Source organism: Fomitopsis serialis (genome assembly GCF_022376445.1).
Source record: "Fomitopsis serialis strain Sig1Antser10 chromosome Unknown B0H18scaffold_118, whole genome shotgun sequence".
NCBI lineage: Eukaryota > Fungi > Basidiomycota > Agaricomycetes > Polyporales > Fomitopsidaceae > Fomitopsis > Fomitopsis serialis.
Window position 1 is genome coordinate 47,216 of NW_025955078.1, and position 16,492 is coordinate 63,707.

Sequence of the window (16,492 nt, forward strand, 5' to 3'; positions counted from 1 at the left end):
CGATCAGGTCCTGCACGTCGGAGTATCGGCGAACGAGCGGAAGGGAAGCATCGCCGTGGGCGACCGCGCGAGACCGAGAATCGAAGAGCATCCGCTGTGTAGAGCGAAGGAAGGTTGGCGAGACATGGAGGATGAGGCGGAAGAAGGCACGTACGATTAGCCATCGGGCGCCATGAGCCCAGGCGAGCCACTCCAGGTCGCTATCGGGGTTCAGACGGGGCTCTACCACTCGCTCGTCCCGAAGGAGGTCGACGAGGCGATAGAAACGGGTGGTGTAGACAATGGTCGAGGGGTTGGGCGGGATGTCAGCGGGCATCGAGGACTCCAACGACGGTGGGCTGGCGAACGGAAGAGGAGGGCAGGGACGGCGGAAGGAGACCTAAGGGTGCGGAAGGAGTAGGAGCGGAGGGAGGCCCAAGGGCGCGGAAGGAGTAGGAGCGGAGGGAGGCCCAAGGGCGCGGAAGGAGTAGGAGCGGAAGGGAGCGGGTGCCAGCGAGGTAGGGACGTGGGAAAGGCAGCGGAAGGGGGCTAGGAGGACGGGGCGGAGGAAAGGGGGAGTTAGTTACCTACCACTACCTCTCAGGACTCAGTATCTAGGTTGCACCGGGCAATCTCAGGCTTCAGGTCCCGTCTCGGGCTCGCGTTTAGGCTAAGGAAGGTCGCAGAAGTTAGGCTCAGGCTCAGGATCCAGGAGAGCTCAGGTTAGGATCGTCGGAGGGAAGGCTATCGAGTATACCAGGCTCAGGAAAGGCGGTCTTCACTAAAGGACATCGCGGACGAAGCGTGCGGCGCACCACCCCATCTCCCCTTTTCCCTCCGCGAGGTACCACGAACCTCGCTCGCTTCCTCCGCGAACCGTCAACTTGCACCAACGACCCCCGCCCATCGTTTTCACCGATACCAAGAATTCCCTTCCGCGTCGTCCACGCACCGGGGACTCGCAATCACCACAACGGTCATATAGATTCAACAGATGTTTTAAATTGTGCTACTCGCGCTCTATGCCAGCAGTTTCAAGCTCTTCAAGGATGCTGTTTGGCAGCACACGATGACCTCGGTATTTTTTACTCGCCCATGCAGCCTGCTTCCCCGACAAACCGCGACGATAAGCATTCATGAAGCGCTGTGAACGCACGAAGAACCGCCGGACAGAGTCGAGAGGCACTGTGTCAAGGGCGGCTATGGTGTTCCGCTCGAGGTCTGCCTCGAGCGTCGATGGTGCGCATTTGCGGTAGACACGTTTTGCAGAACCCCAGCACTGCTCAATCGGATTGAGTTCGCAGTGGAATTTCGGGAGGAAGAGCACCCGGAATCCACGCTGTCGACAATGTCCTTCCAGTGTTGATTCGACATCGCGGAAGTCCGGCTGGTTATACAGAAGACGCCGCATACAGCAATCGAGGGCCGGAGGCTGGCAGTGAAATTTGGGGCATTGTGCACGAAGGCCGACCGTCGCAATACCGCGCTCCTCGAGAATCTTCTCCATGCCCTTGAACACGCCCACTTTCTCCGACCCCTCCTCGAAGTAGAGTGATTGTGGCTGGCCATTTGGCAACACTCCATCTGACATCCGCACGCGTTGCTGAAGCTTCTTCCCGTTCACGCCATAGATCGGCTTCCCATCTTGGCCAATCACATCAACATCAACACCGAACAGGGGCTTATTGGGTGCGGTTTGCGGCGCACAGATAATGCATCATCACTTCGCTTCAGGTGAGTCGGGGCGTTATCGAAGACGAGGACATGTTCTTCGTCTGGGTGTTCACGTTGTAGGATGTCCATGGCCAACGATGCGTGCTCGAGGATCTCGTCATTGGTGAAGTAGCCATCGCGGCTTTTTCCTGCCGTGAAGAGCTTCTGTGCTGACTCGGCCCCATCAGGAGAGCGCAACCATCCATACTCGGCAGAGACGAAATCGGCAACCATAAGGGAAGCTCCCTCTCCCTTGGCATGAGGTTGGGCCTTCTCACCCTTTTTGACCCAGCGAATCTGACGGCGATCATTTGCATAGAATGTCAATTTGTCATGATACCAGAAGACAACTCGCCTCCGAGTTGGGTGACCTGAGCTGTCTCCTGGCAATACAACATTCAAAACAACTCCATGGATTGGGCTGTCATCCGAAAGGGAGATTCGGACATCGCCTGTCAGACGGAATGACCCATCAGGTAAGAGGGGTCCTTGTGCCTCGAATCCGTTGATCCAATCCCGCGTGTATAGGTAGGACCCATCTGCCAAGACAGGTCCCTGAACAAAGGCCCCATCGATGAATTGCTGCACATATGGATCCAGGGCAGCGAGCGCGGGGAGGAAGACATTGTCGCGGTAGTCAACAACATCCGCCCGCTCGTGTCCATCAACGTACTGCCCCGATGGTGTCTTCGTCCAGCGGTAATCAAGCGCGTGCATCCACGCCTGTGCAGTTGAGAGGCCAATCGGCTTCTTCAGGCCATATCGGAGGAGGACTTCGGGATCGGACATGAACTCGACTATGTCCATGGCCCGTACGTACTTTCCCACCGTCTGCAGATGCTCACAGAGAGCATCCTTCAGGTCAGGTTTCTCCAGCAACGACCTCGTCCACTCCCCATTGGACTGAATGGAAGGGCATGTCGGTCCTGCAGGAAATCGCGCGTCCATTTGCGCAGCCGCTTTGCTCGGTGGGGCCCGAATTCCCAGGCCACAGCAGTCTGAAGAGACGCAGCTATCCAGCTCCCAAAACTGTTCGACTCGGGCCGGGTATAGTGACCCAGCAGCATCTTCATCTGTTCCATACGAGACTGGAGCTGATCATCGCCAACAAATCTCAGATAACCGAGCTGACTCTTCCGCCTCGGATGCAACAGCTCGCGGAGATCTCGCAGAGCCACAGTTGCCTCTTCGACAGAAGGTGGAGGCTCAAACATGGGCCGCTTCTCTGGCCTTCTCGGTGAGTCATTCATGCTGTCTTGTGCTGCTCGTATGGCTTCGAGTTCTTCGGACACAGATGCAATCGGAGATTCCACTGCAATGGCATGCTCGGACTCGGAGTCACCAAGACTCGCATGTTCTGTTTATCAAGAGTATAAGGTGCATTATAAGTCTGATATGGCAGTACTGAATGCAAAAATGCGCACCTGTACTAGACATCAGGCCTGACTCGGAGTCGGACACGAAGGCAGGTTGATGCTCAGGTTCCGAGTGGCTTGGAGTCGGAGCAGTCCATGTAGGCTGCGTGATTTCAGCGAAGGTATGTCTCATGTCTTCATAAACCTCCATTGGTGTCTTCGGTAGCTCATGCAACACTGTGTCTAGCTCGGGTCCGGGTGCTGCCTCAAGCTAGAATTGAGGTGGTTTTGGAACTGTGAGTCAGACGAGTTGGTCTCATTCATCGAGGGAGTTACATCACATTTTCCTTCCCTGCATCCACAGCAAGTCGTGGCCGCTTCTGAGCATATGCCCCGAGGTTCTGTAGGCCAACACGACCTCTTTTGTTGTGTGGGGCCATAGTACAGCACAGTCGGGCAGGCCACTGCGCATTACGACCGCGAGACGGCCAGTATATTGTATATTCCAGATTACATAAGCATGTAAATGCTAATATCGAAGACATTGGCTGCGCGAGTGAACACCACCGAGAAATGCGAAATTCGTGAACTGTCAGATATTCTTGAAAGTGCTTTCCTCCAATCTGACAGTGCTACTTTTTTAATATCTCGGTGCTGTATTTCTTTATGCTAGTTTCTCGTGTCCGCTCCCAGCCAAAGTGGTGTACAGGCGCCGAAAGCCGGTACACGTGATGTAGTCGAGAATGCGTTGGGCCTATCTTATCCATAACTGAGCACTTAGCCACTGCATTTGTTTGTATCTGTTGGTCCAAGCCGCGTCGTCTGGGAGTGTAAAATTTCAGACTCAGATAAGCAACCCATACTAACAGTTACTTATCTCTGCTTATCGGGGTGGCTGCAAGTCACGTGCACTGTGGGAACAAACTGCCATTCCGGAGGAATCACTAAGGCGTTTCATGGTGGTCCATCATAAGAACGATACCTTCGTACCTCAGGGATCGTAAAACAGCCACAAAGTCGAAATCAACAAAGCAGTGAAAAATCGGATGAGTGCAGGGGTTCAAATCCCTGAAGATGCAAACATTATAGAAAATGGTAGACTGAAGGGAATGACGTCGAAAAAATACAGTGTAGGCACGGTATAGTGATGGCGTCCATGTAGAATAAAGGGGAACACCAGGACACGTTCCACAACTTGGACAGGGCAATGGAGCTCAGAATAATTCGCAGAAATGCGGAATAAATTCTGAGCTCAACAAGGTGCTCAGTCAGCAATGCCAAGAGCATTAGTACTTGCTGGATATCAGGCCACAATGGATAGAATTATGGTATTGGTCGGCCAGTTGTGTTACGATCCCTGAGGTACGAAGGTATCGTTCTTATGATGGACCACCATGAAACGCCTTAGCGATTCCTCCGGAATGGCAGTTTGTTCCCACAGTGCACGTGACTTGCAGCCACCCCGATAAGCAGAGATAAGTAACTGTTAGTATGGGTTGCTTATCTGAGTCTGAAATTTTACACTCCCAGACGACGCGGCTTGGACCAACAGATACAAACAAATGCAGTGGCTAAGTGCTCAGTTATGGATATGAGGCCCATTCACTGGGGACAAGACGCGTTGCTCGTCGCGCGAACATGTTACGGACATTCTACGACTTATGATAAATTTTCCCACGGTGTTCAGTCGCCGAACACTCGAGGATCATTGACAGTGACTGCCCCGTGTTCGAAGTCCCAAGCATTGCAACAGCATTATCATTGTCTGGACGATTAACATGAGGCGTGTTCATGGTGTGTTCCATAAGAGTGCATAGACCAAACACTATGCATGATCCTCATCTGTAAGCCACATGTTCTGTGTCTGTACATGCCGAGTGTACACCGTCGTGATATGAAGCGAACATTGCAAGCACATGATAACTGTTCTTGCAATGTTCCGAGTATGACCACCGTGCATGTCTGGAGGTCAAACATGGTCACAACATTGTAAAAACATTGGTTCTTAATCATGTTCTTTCAATGATCACACATGTCCTTGGAATGTTAACTCCCCAAATCTTCAAAATGTCCGGTGCATGAACATGAGAACACAATGCTTCATGGTCATGGTATGTCGTCACAATGTGGTGCATACAAACATTGTGGTTGGTTTACACATGTCCTAATCGAGGTCACACTATAAACATACCCTGTGACAGTACAATGTTTGCTCTCCGAACATGACATGCACATTTGGCATGTTCGAGTCGCAAACAGCAGTGCTGTCCATACAATGTTCTTTTCTCCGAACATCTGAGAGACACTTGGCATGGTCGTGCGATGTCCTGAGGAATAACATCGAGGGAAAATATGTCATAAGTCGGAAGATGTCCGTATAATGTTTGAACTCCGGTCAACGCGTCTTGCCCCCGGTGATTGAAACACCTTAGCAGTTCCCCCAATAAGGAAACTGGTAAACATATCATGTGACTGGCAGCTTGGTGGGCCATTGCTCCAAGCGCTCACACACTGTAGGGCCTATATAGCCTCAGCCAGTAACAAATCATAGTATACATAGTATGCTCATCTGATAGCCCTTCATTCAGAGAGTATACAGAAATTCTATTGAGTGTATACAATGGCTGGCTAACCCAGGAAATGCAAAGCAAAAAAATGCACATGTGCCTCTGCAGATTCAATCTGCTTGTTTATGACTCAAATATGGTCTATATGTACACTGCAATGTATATGTGTAGTTCAGACACTGTGGACTACTCAGTAGCTTCAATAATACAGGTAACAAGGACTATAATGGGTAATCTGAGCATCTTTTGCCATCTTATGGCCCTTGCATACAATGTAATGGTAACCATTGCAGCTCAAGGCAATCATACACTTGTCTTTGATGTGTCTGTATATTTCATAGATTTTCTGCATTTCTCTGAGCCCTACATGCCCCTGTTTGTGTATGATTCCTCTTTGGGAAGGTCACATACTCCATATGGTAATTATGCATCCACTGCTGGCTTTGTCTTGCTCACAGACACAATCTAGGGATACATACCTGAATGTGTACTTACACTATGATCTTATAGGGTTGTCCAGTACATGAGCAGTTCCAAGAGTGAAGTAGCAGGCTTATATAAGCTCACTGGGGCCACAGCAACCATCTTACCAGGTTATTGAGAATGCTATCTGATCTGATGTCAAACCCATGCAATATACAGCTTCATTCACATTGCCTGGATCATTTTGAATATTGTCTCCATTTTCCGCTTTTTTCTGAGCCTATACAAGCTCTCTTAAGCACAGTAACAGTCCGCACTTACATCGCTTACTAAGCGCCCAGATGCCGTTCGGAGGTGCAACCGTGCGGAAATTTGGCACGGTTGCACCTCCGAACGGCACGAGAGGGATGCCGAGCTGCTCTGATTGGTGCAACAAGCCCCTTTTCTGCCCTAATCAGGCAGGCTGCCGAGGTTTTGAGCTGAGTTTGAATCTCAGCCACAGCTCCTTAGTGGCACTGTACCTGCTGTACTGTGGACCCACTAAAATGCGGAAAATTCCCAAAATAATCTCTGTGATAGGTATGATGTCATAGAGTCTATAGCTGCTGTGACTTGCCCATTACCTTCACTGGTCATGGCACAATTCACAAAACAAAAAAACATGCAAATGCCTCTGTGCACATGAGTGCATCCCTTTTCACCTCAAAAGTCTCTCTTTTGAAGCCTATATGCTGCCCACAGATTCTCTGACATCTCAAACTTGCTAAATAGGGTAGCTGACCTTCCTAAAATGGTAATTTTGCTTAACCTGCTCAGTCTGGGCTCACAAAATGCAGATAAAATCAGGGAATATTATGTGTAATCAGACTCATCTGTATTGCCTTGTATATGAAGGCAATTCATCTTGTATGGAGGCCCCCACAATATATCACTAGTATGACTTGCCCAGTTGTTTGAAATTCAGGAAACAGAGAAACACATGCATGAATGTGGCATTTGACTGGGATACACTGACTGAAATCTAATCAACTCTTATAGAGGTTATAGAGATGATAAACTCATTTGATAGCCCATCATTTCAAGGGTTAATCATACATTGAAGGAATGAAGAACAAAGGACAACATTTAGAGAATCACAAGTGACTGTGCAGATATGAATGGCTTGTTGTCTCTGAAACACATTGCCTATGACCTGTATGGATATGTGCATAGTTTACAATGCATGGATGTGTCTGGAAGTTGCACAGCACAGCTATTGGTGGGGAAAAATGGTAATAACATGCATGTTTTGATGTCAGCACTGAATGACCATATAGGGAATCTTCTCCACTTGTAAATATGCTCAGGGATGCTCCACATATATCCTGGAATATTGTCTGATTAATCCGCATTTTCTTGACCCCAAAACAAGTGAATTGTGCTGCGGTAACAGTGTGCACTTACATCGCTTACTAAGCGCTCGATTAAGCGCCCGTTGCCGAAGCGGAGTCGTCGACAGGCCGGAATTCCGGCCTGTCGACGACTCCGGTCACTCAAAGGGGATTTTGGAGCACTCCCATTGGCTGAAATGCTGACAAATGTTCCCTTTTAAAGTAATCTTTCAATCTCAGCTCTTCATGCCGAGTTTTTTGATGGCTTCAAGCCACACTAACTGAGCTCTTACTAGAACCCCATTAAATGCGGAAAAATCCTAAAATATTGCTTCTCCATGGAATGCCCCTTGAGTACTGACAAGGGTGCCCAGATTAGGTGTTCTTGTTGTTTTTCACAGAGTACTGACCTTGGCAAGTGATACTGGGGATATAAGCAAAATGCTTGTACAAGACAGTTCCACATGTATGGGCTATGTGAGGTGGAGGATATCAAACATACAAAACTGCCATATATGGTTAGTCCCCTGCCCACTTGGGAAGTTGGCCATGCATGGCCTCTGCAGGACTGGATAAATAGCAGGAAAACCAGAGAAAGATTAGATAGTACTATGGATTTGTATTGGGTTGACTGTTGAGGCCATATGGCAGAAAACATATAATAATGCAGAGTTTCCCACGCATAGCCTGATACAAGCCACTCTTTCAATGAGTCTTGGTCCATCTTGTAAGCACCATTATCACCTGGAATTCTCAGGGACTGGCAGCTCCAGACAGGATCCCAGGCTATTCTGTTCAGTTCAACTCTCCAATAGGCCCTGCAAAGGCAGGCTATTGGGCTGAATTTGAATGCAAGCCACAGGCTCATTAGTGACAATGTATTTGCTGTGCTATGGTCTCCCAAAAAACAGTTGGGAATATTCCCAGTCATGTATATGATGTCAGAGAGGCTGTACATAGTATGCCTTCCCATGGATTCATATAAACATGGCACCCACCATTCACAAAGCAAAATAAAATACATATGCCTCTGTACACACTGGTTCTTTCACTTTGTTTGTGTTTCCTGTGATGCTTGCCAACTGCCTATGGATTGTGTGGCTATATGAGACCTGAATGAAACCTGCCATATGTGGTACCTGACCTTCTCAAAATGGAAAGTCCGAGTTATCTGCTGTGTCTGGGCTCAGAAAATGTGGATAAAACAAGGGAATATTCTGTATGATTCCACTCACCTTGTACTGCTTGCTAGCTATAAGTATTGATTGGCTCATTTCTAAACCTCTTGGCAGGCAATGGCATATGCAGAAAATGGTGAACACCTGTGGCACAAAGGCCACAGTTAATGCTGAGTATGTTCATAATATTGGCTTTGTCTCACATGTGAATGGCATAGCTATCAATATTATGGGTTCGCAGAGCTTTATGACACTGTACTGATCCTAGAAAGTGATAGAAAGACATTGTACAAGTTGTGTTGTGCATCTACTACTGTTGCTAGAAAGTCTATAGGCTAGCAATGTCATAAAGTAGGGACACCACCCATAGGTGATCAAATGCTTTGATGGTCTCTGCAATGCTAGATACATGGTAGGAAATGAGATAAAATCAGATGATCCCATGACATCATATTGTGCTGACTGTTGTAGGCCAATGCATGACAGTACATCTCAGATGTGCTAATGCAGAGTTCACAGCCTGATGTCTGCAGCTCTATTGTCCCAGTCCAGTATAAGCATGTCTTTGACTGATTGTATCAATATGAAGCAGTGCCAATTATACAGTATGATGGTGCTATGCTTGATTGTTAATTGCTCATATAATTTTTGCCTGGAGCATATCTAATGTCTGTATGCACTACCATCATCCTATTCTCATGCAATGGCCCTTGGTATGTGAAGATAGAATAGGCAGCTCTTGGCTTGTTCATATGGGCAAAAATGTATTGACAGTGGTGTCTGTTTGTGCAGTGTATGCTGTGATTTCTTCCTGATTGGGCTCAGAAGAAGTCATGGTTGCCATGGAAATAATGCAGACTTGCATTGCTTACTAAGCAACAGTGAAGAGGCCATATTACAATGGACTTCTGAGCCAATATATGGCTGTCCTTTTATGGATCTCTAGTCAATAATATGACTTTGGGAGTACTCTCATTTGCTGCAACTGTTTCCTTTTACATGTGATGATAAAATATCAGCTACTCATGTTGGGTCCTTTCATGTTATATGGAAAGTGGAAATATAACACTTTAGACCCAGGTGTGAACATGTGTAATACTTGAACAGCATTGGAAATTTGTGGCAGTGTGCCTACCAGTACACCATTTGGCAGTTGATCCTGGGCGGTATCTGCGCTGGAGTAATGTCAACATGAAAAATATATTGTCTAATCCAAATATAGTACCATACATTGTATGTGCACACAAAATGAACAGTCAGCCAGAAAATGACACTGGTGATTATCGTGGGAGTATGTCTGAAGATATAGAAATCCCTGGACTTATGATCAGAGAGCATGACCATTGATAGTATGCATTACTAGAATACCCAGGAAAGGCCAATGTGCAAGTCTTAGTATGCAGTCTGTTGTTAGGACAAGGCATTGAAACCCCTTTTTGTTTACAAGAAATTCCATAGATATGGTCTTTGACTAGGGTAGGCAGCAGGAATACTTATCACTCCTGGGCTTTGTTATCTTTAGTCTAGATTCTTTTAATGGACTTCATTTGGGGTTCACAATGCTTTCTGACCAGATTTCAGTGATCTTTTTTTCCCACATTGTTATTCTTTGTGGCACCTATTGGTGTATGTTCTGACTGGACTATTACCAAGTTTCTAGTGCTCTCCTTAGACCCCTTGTGACCAGATGCTTTGAAAGATATTACTGGGGTTCTATTAGCTCAGACTATGTTATCTATTGATATATTATCCCAGCTGGCAGGCAATCTATGAGTGACTAGTGTTCATAAGGCTGTGCTAGTGTTTCAGGACAACATGCAAGTGGTGTGTCATAAATCGAGCACATCCTTGATGATCAGTGAGAATTATTGGCACATCTACCCTTGCCTTACAATGAGCCTGTGAGCTTATTGTGCATCTTGAATGGCCTTGGAAAGTGGTGTACTGAGTCTTCTACTATTTTGTAGGATATGAAGTATTTTATGTAGCTAAAAGGCTGTGCATGAATGCACAAAAGGAGCATCCCTATGAGCAAGTCCAAACATCTATCTCATCTACCACTTGCTTCTGTACTCTTATGCCAGTGTACCTTCAATTCATCAGTGATCAATCCTGCCCATGACTCTATCAGTCTTGATGGCACTTACTATGGTGACACATTGCTTCACATTGTACTACATGAGCCAATTACTATTGACTCAGGAGCTGAGCTCCAATCCAGTAACATACCTTAGTATGGCTTTGTACTACTGGTCAGTGTCTGGTAATTGTTCACTTATGGTGAGAGCAAACTGCACATTCTTTGGTTGTATTCCTTGTATAACACATCAATTCTTGACAAAACTTTTTCAGAATTCCTTACTGGTATACTTCTCCTCTGTATATTGGTTCCATCCTCCACTGTTGATTGGTTTGGACTTGGGGAAGTACTGTAAACAATCTACTGAAAGACATCCTTTGGTATCAGAATTTCTCTGATCAAGGGCTAATACTTGTACAACAGCACTGACAGCAAGTCCCAACTGAGTAGTGGTTACTGTAGTCAACCCCCCAGATTCCCCTTCCTTGAGTTCTAGTTGATCTAGAGGCTCACCTTACTTCTTTGCAACATTCCCAAGCTATTTGCTCTATGTTACTATCAATACAAACCAGTAACACTGCTCATTAGTATTCAGATCATATTGATAAGCAACTTGGCAATTTACCAAGTAAGAAACAGATCCATAATGTCTGTTGCTCATGATTGCAAGCTATGATCCTCATATTACAACAACCTAATAAATGAGCAGGCTACTCTGAAGTGCAAAATGTGGAAGATATGTCAGTACTCTATGCATAGACAATATACTAGCAGTCTTGCCAAGCATGACTTCTGATGTGGGCAGCATGAAGTTGTTCATAAATTGACATGTATCCTACCAAAGGGATCGTACTGCCAGCTATGGCCCTCTCCCCAGCAAGTCTACTGTACAGTTATGGTCGCCTTACGTAACGCACACCGTAGACAGTCTGCCTCGTCGAGCTCTAACTCCCTAAGACTTTACAGAGCTCGACTTAGGCGCTGATGAGCCCTTAGCTCACCTACCCACCGAAAACGCGATTTACGGTCGGTACGACAGTATACTAAGTCCGTATGGTCGACGCGCTATCCGTCCGTTCGAGGGAACCGCCCGATGTTCGAAGCTCAAGCGTCAATGTTCGGAACCCTTAGCGGCGAAGTCACACGGTTTAGAAGAGTCACTACATTGGTAGGACTACGGGCAAGTACACGGCTAGGTCAAACTAACTAGTGACGGCCTCGGCAACTCTCGTATCTGTGGCCTCGACTTCCACACCCATGACCACCACCCCTACCCCTACGAACAGACGGACCGGTGTCGGAGCCACGGTCAGTGTTGACGCGCTCGAGCAGGCTTTCGAGCAATCCGACAAGGGTGCCGTGCGAGCGGCGCTGGTCGACTGCGATGTTGTGAATCGCTCGACCCATGGACTCGAGGTTGTCGGGCAGCTGGCGGAAGTCGGAAAGGATCAACGACTCGCGCTGATACTGTGGGTTCGCGAGAGGACGACACTCGGCCTGGTTGACTTGTTCGAGCAGCACCAAGGTCTCGGACCAGGCGATCGTAGGGTAGGGCGAACCTAGGATATCTCCCTGGTTGCCATCGCGGTGAAAGACCTCGTCGAGGTAACACATCAACTCGTCGATCTCGGGGAACGACCTGGGAGCAGGAAGCGTATCGTTCGCTAGCAGGATAGCCCGGCTACGGGACTCGAACAAGAAGCGCTGTTTGAAGGTCGGTACGATGGTTCGAAGGATAGTCAATGTTCGGAGGCACGTACGATCATCCAGCGGACTCCGTGGGCCCAAGCCAGCCACTCTCCGGGACTGTTGGCATCGTATCGCGGTTCGACAAGTCCCTCGGTCTTGAGGACTTCGAGGAGGCGATAGTAGCGGGCAGCATACGCTTCGGAAGTTGGGTCGAGGTGCGGCATGTTCGTGTAAGTCAGGCGAACTCCTGCGGCTGTCTCATATCTTCGAGGACTGTCACCGGCTCCGGTTATGACCTTCGCCGTTCGGGGGACGGTCGCCCGTTATTCGGAACTTGCGGAAGGCCGAGTTGGATTCTCTCATGTGTTAGTAGGTCCGGGTCGAGCGTTGTGACATTCTCCGATTGGCTGCTTTCCTTATCACTTTCATTCATCATGTCTTGTATTTCTCTTGGCTCTCTTGGTCTTCGGACCGTATTTTCCTGTATATACTCTGGGACTGGTTCCCTCCGAATCTCAGAGACCCCCTTACCCTCTCAATCTCACCTCGCACCGGCGAGGTTCGTCAGTCAGCCAGTACGTTCGAAGTCAGCAAGTTCGCCAGTCAGTCAGTACGTTCGAAGCCAGTCAGTCAGTTCGCCAGTACGTTCGCCAGCTCGTAGTTGCCCCGAGAGGCTCTACACTTCTTCTCCTGCCGTCGCTAGTCTTCCTTGTCACCGTTCGTTCGACACGTCTGTCGAAACCCTCCCTCCTACCTTCGAGGCTTAACCCTCGTCTTCGAACAGTCTTCGACATCTTCGAAGCTCTCCCACGTCGTTCGGAGTCTTGTCCGTCCTCCTCCTTCTTACCTAGACCACTGTACAGTCCCCCGTACATCTCATAGACGCAGAGGCCTCGCATACCACTGCTCGACCTCACGGTTGGGTTTTTGTGTGGCTTTAGTGTTCTTTTCGGTCGCGTCAGCACATTGCAGCCAACACACCTCTATTGTGCTGACAAAGCACAATAAAATGAGTAAGCACTGCTGAATATCACGGACTGGATCTAGGTGCTCAGCTGACTTTGATCTGACTTTGGATATTCAGCCACTGGTCTCCCTCATGTGCACACGCACCACCATGTCACTGCAAACCACACTCCATCCACACTCAACCACAGCTATGCCACTCTCCCATGACATACTGTTTGACATGTCTTCTTGCTGAGACATGTGGGGTGAGGTCACTGAGGGGGAGAGTGTCTTAGTGTGTTATTACTAAACCTTCTGAGACTTCCTACAACAGCATACAATGTCTGCACAACACTATCCTGAAGTGGCACCTTGCCAAAAAGATCTTTAGCAATCGATCTTGAACACTTGTGATTTCCCCTGCATCTACAACACTCACATCCATCATCACAACATAACACCGCAAGACTAAGACACAGGCATATCTTGAACAGCACTTGTATATTGTGCGCTGCCTTTTGTAAGTTGCACAATATCATCACCACACTCACACTGACTCTTCATGAGTTGAGTTGAGTTTACAATCTGACCATGGCCACAGTCAATGTGTACTCTCCGACAAGCTTGCATCAGATTGTCACTGAGTCAATGAACAAGGACATAGTGAAAATGAGCACAGTGAAAGGCCCTCAAATGGAGCTCCGGGGCTCATCACCGACAATGTACTATGTAGGGCATACCTCCATAATATTGATCTCAACAACTTGACAACTTCCAAGCAGCAACCTAATATTGACCCAGACCCCAAATATTCAGCACCAGACACTGGTGGGTTCATCAAGGGAGGCGGCGAGGCCAATGATTCTGTCCACTGGCTGGAAGCAGAGGGATGAGGCGCTGATAAAGAGGGTTAAAGCTCAGTGGTATATGTTCATTCTGGAGGATTGTGCTGAACCCCAGCACTGCGTCAAGATACAGCGCAAGCACAGGGACTGAGTGATATGGAAGTATGGTGTGGTGCATCATTGATATTCTGTCTGAGTTGCTGGCTCATCACTCACACTTTGGCAGCTGATCCAGCACGTATTGTATTGTATACCAGCTGGGCTCAGTGGAGATCATAGCATGTGATTTTGCACTTCGCAGGTACCAGGCAGTGATCACCACCCCAGAGTTCATCAGAGACATCCAAATCACATGTCAGAAGCCCCAAGATCACTGGAATAGACACAGCTATCATACAGAGAGTTAGAGCCGGGCTAGGTGGTGGCAGTAGTAATGGTGGGAGTTCCCTGTTTAGCAGAGGTTGACCTGTCTGATAGCTGGAGAAAACTCAGACACCGCCAGGGTGGCAAACCACATTAAGAGGCTCAGCACAGATGGCCCCAACAAATATGTTTAGACAATCTCACAGATTTGCTGATTAGTACAACGGGCCAGTGAGTGCGTCAGTAAGTACTAAGTGTGGTTCAGATCACAGCAAGCTCTGGAGATATCATTGGCAGAGTGTAGATGTGGATAGATATGATATGATAATGACATCTGATTGGCACCCCCACTGTGGCATGCACTGACACATACCCATCTCTGAGAGCCCTGGACCTGCTCCCAGCTATAACAGGACCAGCTGCAAAGGCAGTAAATTTTTCCACAATCTCCCTGACAGCAGGGATGTCCATGACAATGGTGTGGGAGACAGTTGGTTTGAGTGGTTGCCCAACACCAAAGTGCATGAAGGTATCATACAGAGCAAGCCTTGTAGGAGGCTCATTTCCCTGCTCATGTTATAGTCATTGATATGTATGAGAGATTGAAGTGCTCTACCCACTTGTTGTGGGTAATAATGGACCTTGCTAGAACCCAGTGCATCCATAAGTTGTGGTCAATCACACCTCCCTGAGTGGTAATGCTGGCTTGAAGGGCAGTTTATGAGGCACAGGCCTGCAGTTGCACCATGATGAGGATTGGTTCCTCCACTTTACCCTCATCCTGCCTCTGTCCCCACCAATTCAGCATGGCCCTCCAAAAGGTGAGGGTCTTGCCCAATTACATTGGAAAAGGTTGTGAGAATTGCTGGCAGAGTGCTTGGAAGGGATCAGGCACCTACTGTTAGTGTTAAAGGGAAGAGATATTAGCATAATACTGTACTGTTCATGGTTCATCTACCTGGTGCTGTACTCGTTAGGCTGGCTGCTAAAGAACACTACCTTATTCATCATTGCGACTTACAAGTGGGAACAAAGGTCCTCCTTGAGGCTGCACTTGCACAGGATTGCCTCCTGGCTGATGAAAAACTTAATTCAGCATGACATTAATTTTATAAATCCTGAACTAGCCTGAGCAAGACCATTCATAGTGACAGTGGCAGTGAATGGTGCAGTAGCTGTGATTGTGAGCCAGGCTGGCCTGTAGTGCATTGCAGGGGTATAGCCCCAGATACTTGACCTGGTACCCTTACCCTTACCCTCAAGGGTATGATACCCCTCTCAAAGGTAAGGGTATGTCAAGGGTACACAAGAGTACAAGGGTAGGGGGTATATACAAGGGTATATGTCAAAATGTTACACAACTGTCAAGTTTGTGGCAAAAACGGATATGCATACAAAGCAACAACTGTTAACTACTACTAATGAGCACTATGTCCCCAGACATCCTCAGGATCCTCATCATCTTTGTCAGCAACAGACTGTACAGTGATTGACAGGATATCTGTACCAGATATTCCTGTTATGGTATATGTTTGTCATTGGATGCTTGAGAGCTTGTATGGTGTGCCTGGACTTGTTGTGGGCCAATTATGCAACAAGACAATGCTCAGTCAAGAGTATTATAAGTCGAAGGGCATGCCTGATTGTATGAGAAAGGTGTGTGCTCATGTCTTGCAACTAGCATAGTAATACTGATCTTTCAGCAGCGTAAACGAGAAAAAAAACTCCAACCACACACCCCTCCTAGGGTGGGTGATCCGATCGGGTGTGCTGTTGAGAAGCAGGATACTCCAAGTTGCTTGAAGCCAGACAACAATATCTTGAAAGTGTGGCAAGCCACAAGAGCCCAAGACCCATGCAAGCCTCTGTTGGCTGCAGTGTGCCTCAGAGCAATTCCAAAGGCAAGTCGAGCTCTGTAAAGTCTTCTATATTCAGGAATCAGAGATACACACCTAAGTCGAGCTCTGTAAAGTCTTAGGGAG

General features: G+C 47.8%; 1 protein-coding gene across 1 annotated transcript; it reads right to left on the reverse strand.

The window, feature by feature from the left end:
- Nucleotides 1–1,370: 1,370 nt before the first annotated feature.
- B0H18DRAFT_1138762 (uncharacterized protein) lies at nucleotides 1,371–3,507 on the reverse strand (the record flags this gene model as incomplete). Its single annotated transcript, XM_048035614.1, has 6 exons — nucleotides 3,389–3,507; nucleotides 3,117–3,318; nucleotides 2,825–3,049; nucleotides 2,338–2,765; nucleotides 1,462–1,660; nucleotides 1,371–1,411 (listed from the first exon to the last, which is right to left on the reverse strand). The coding sequence occupies exons 1-6, from the start codon at nucleotides 3,485–3,487 to the stop codon at nucleotides 1,371–1,373; spliced, it is 1,194 nt and encodes a 397-aa protein (XP_047887692.1). The 5' UTR covers nucleotides 3,488–3,507.
- Between the last annotated feature and the right edge of the window lie 12,985 nt (nucleotides 3,508–16,492).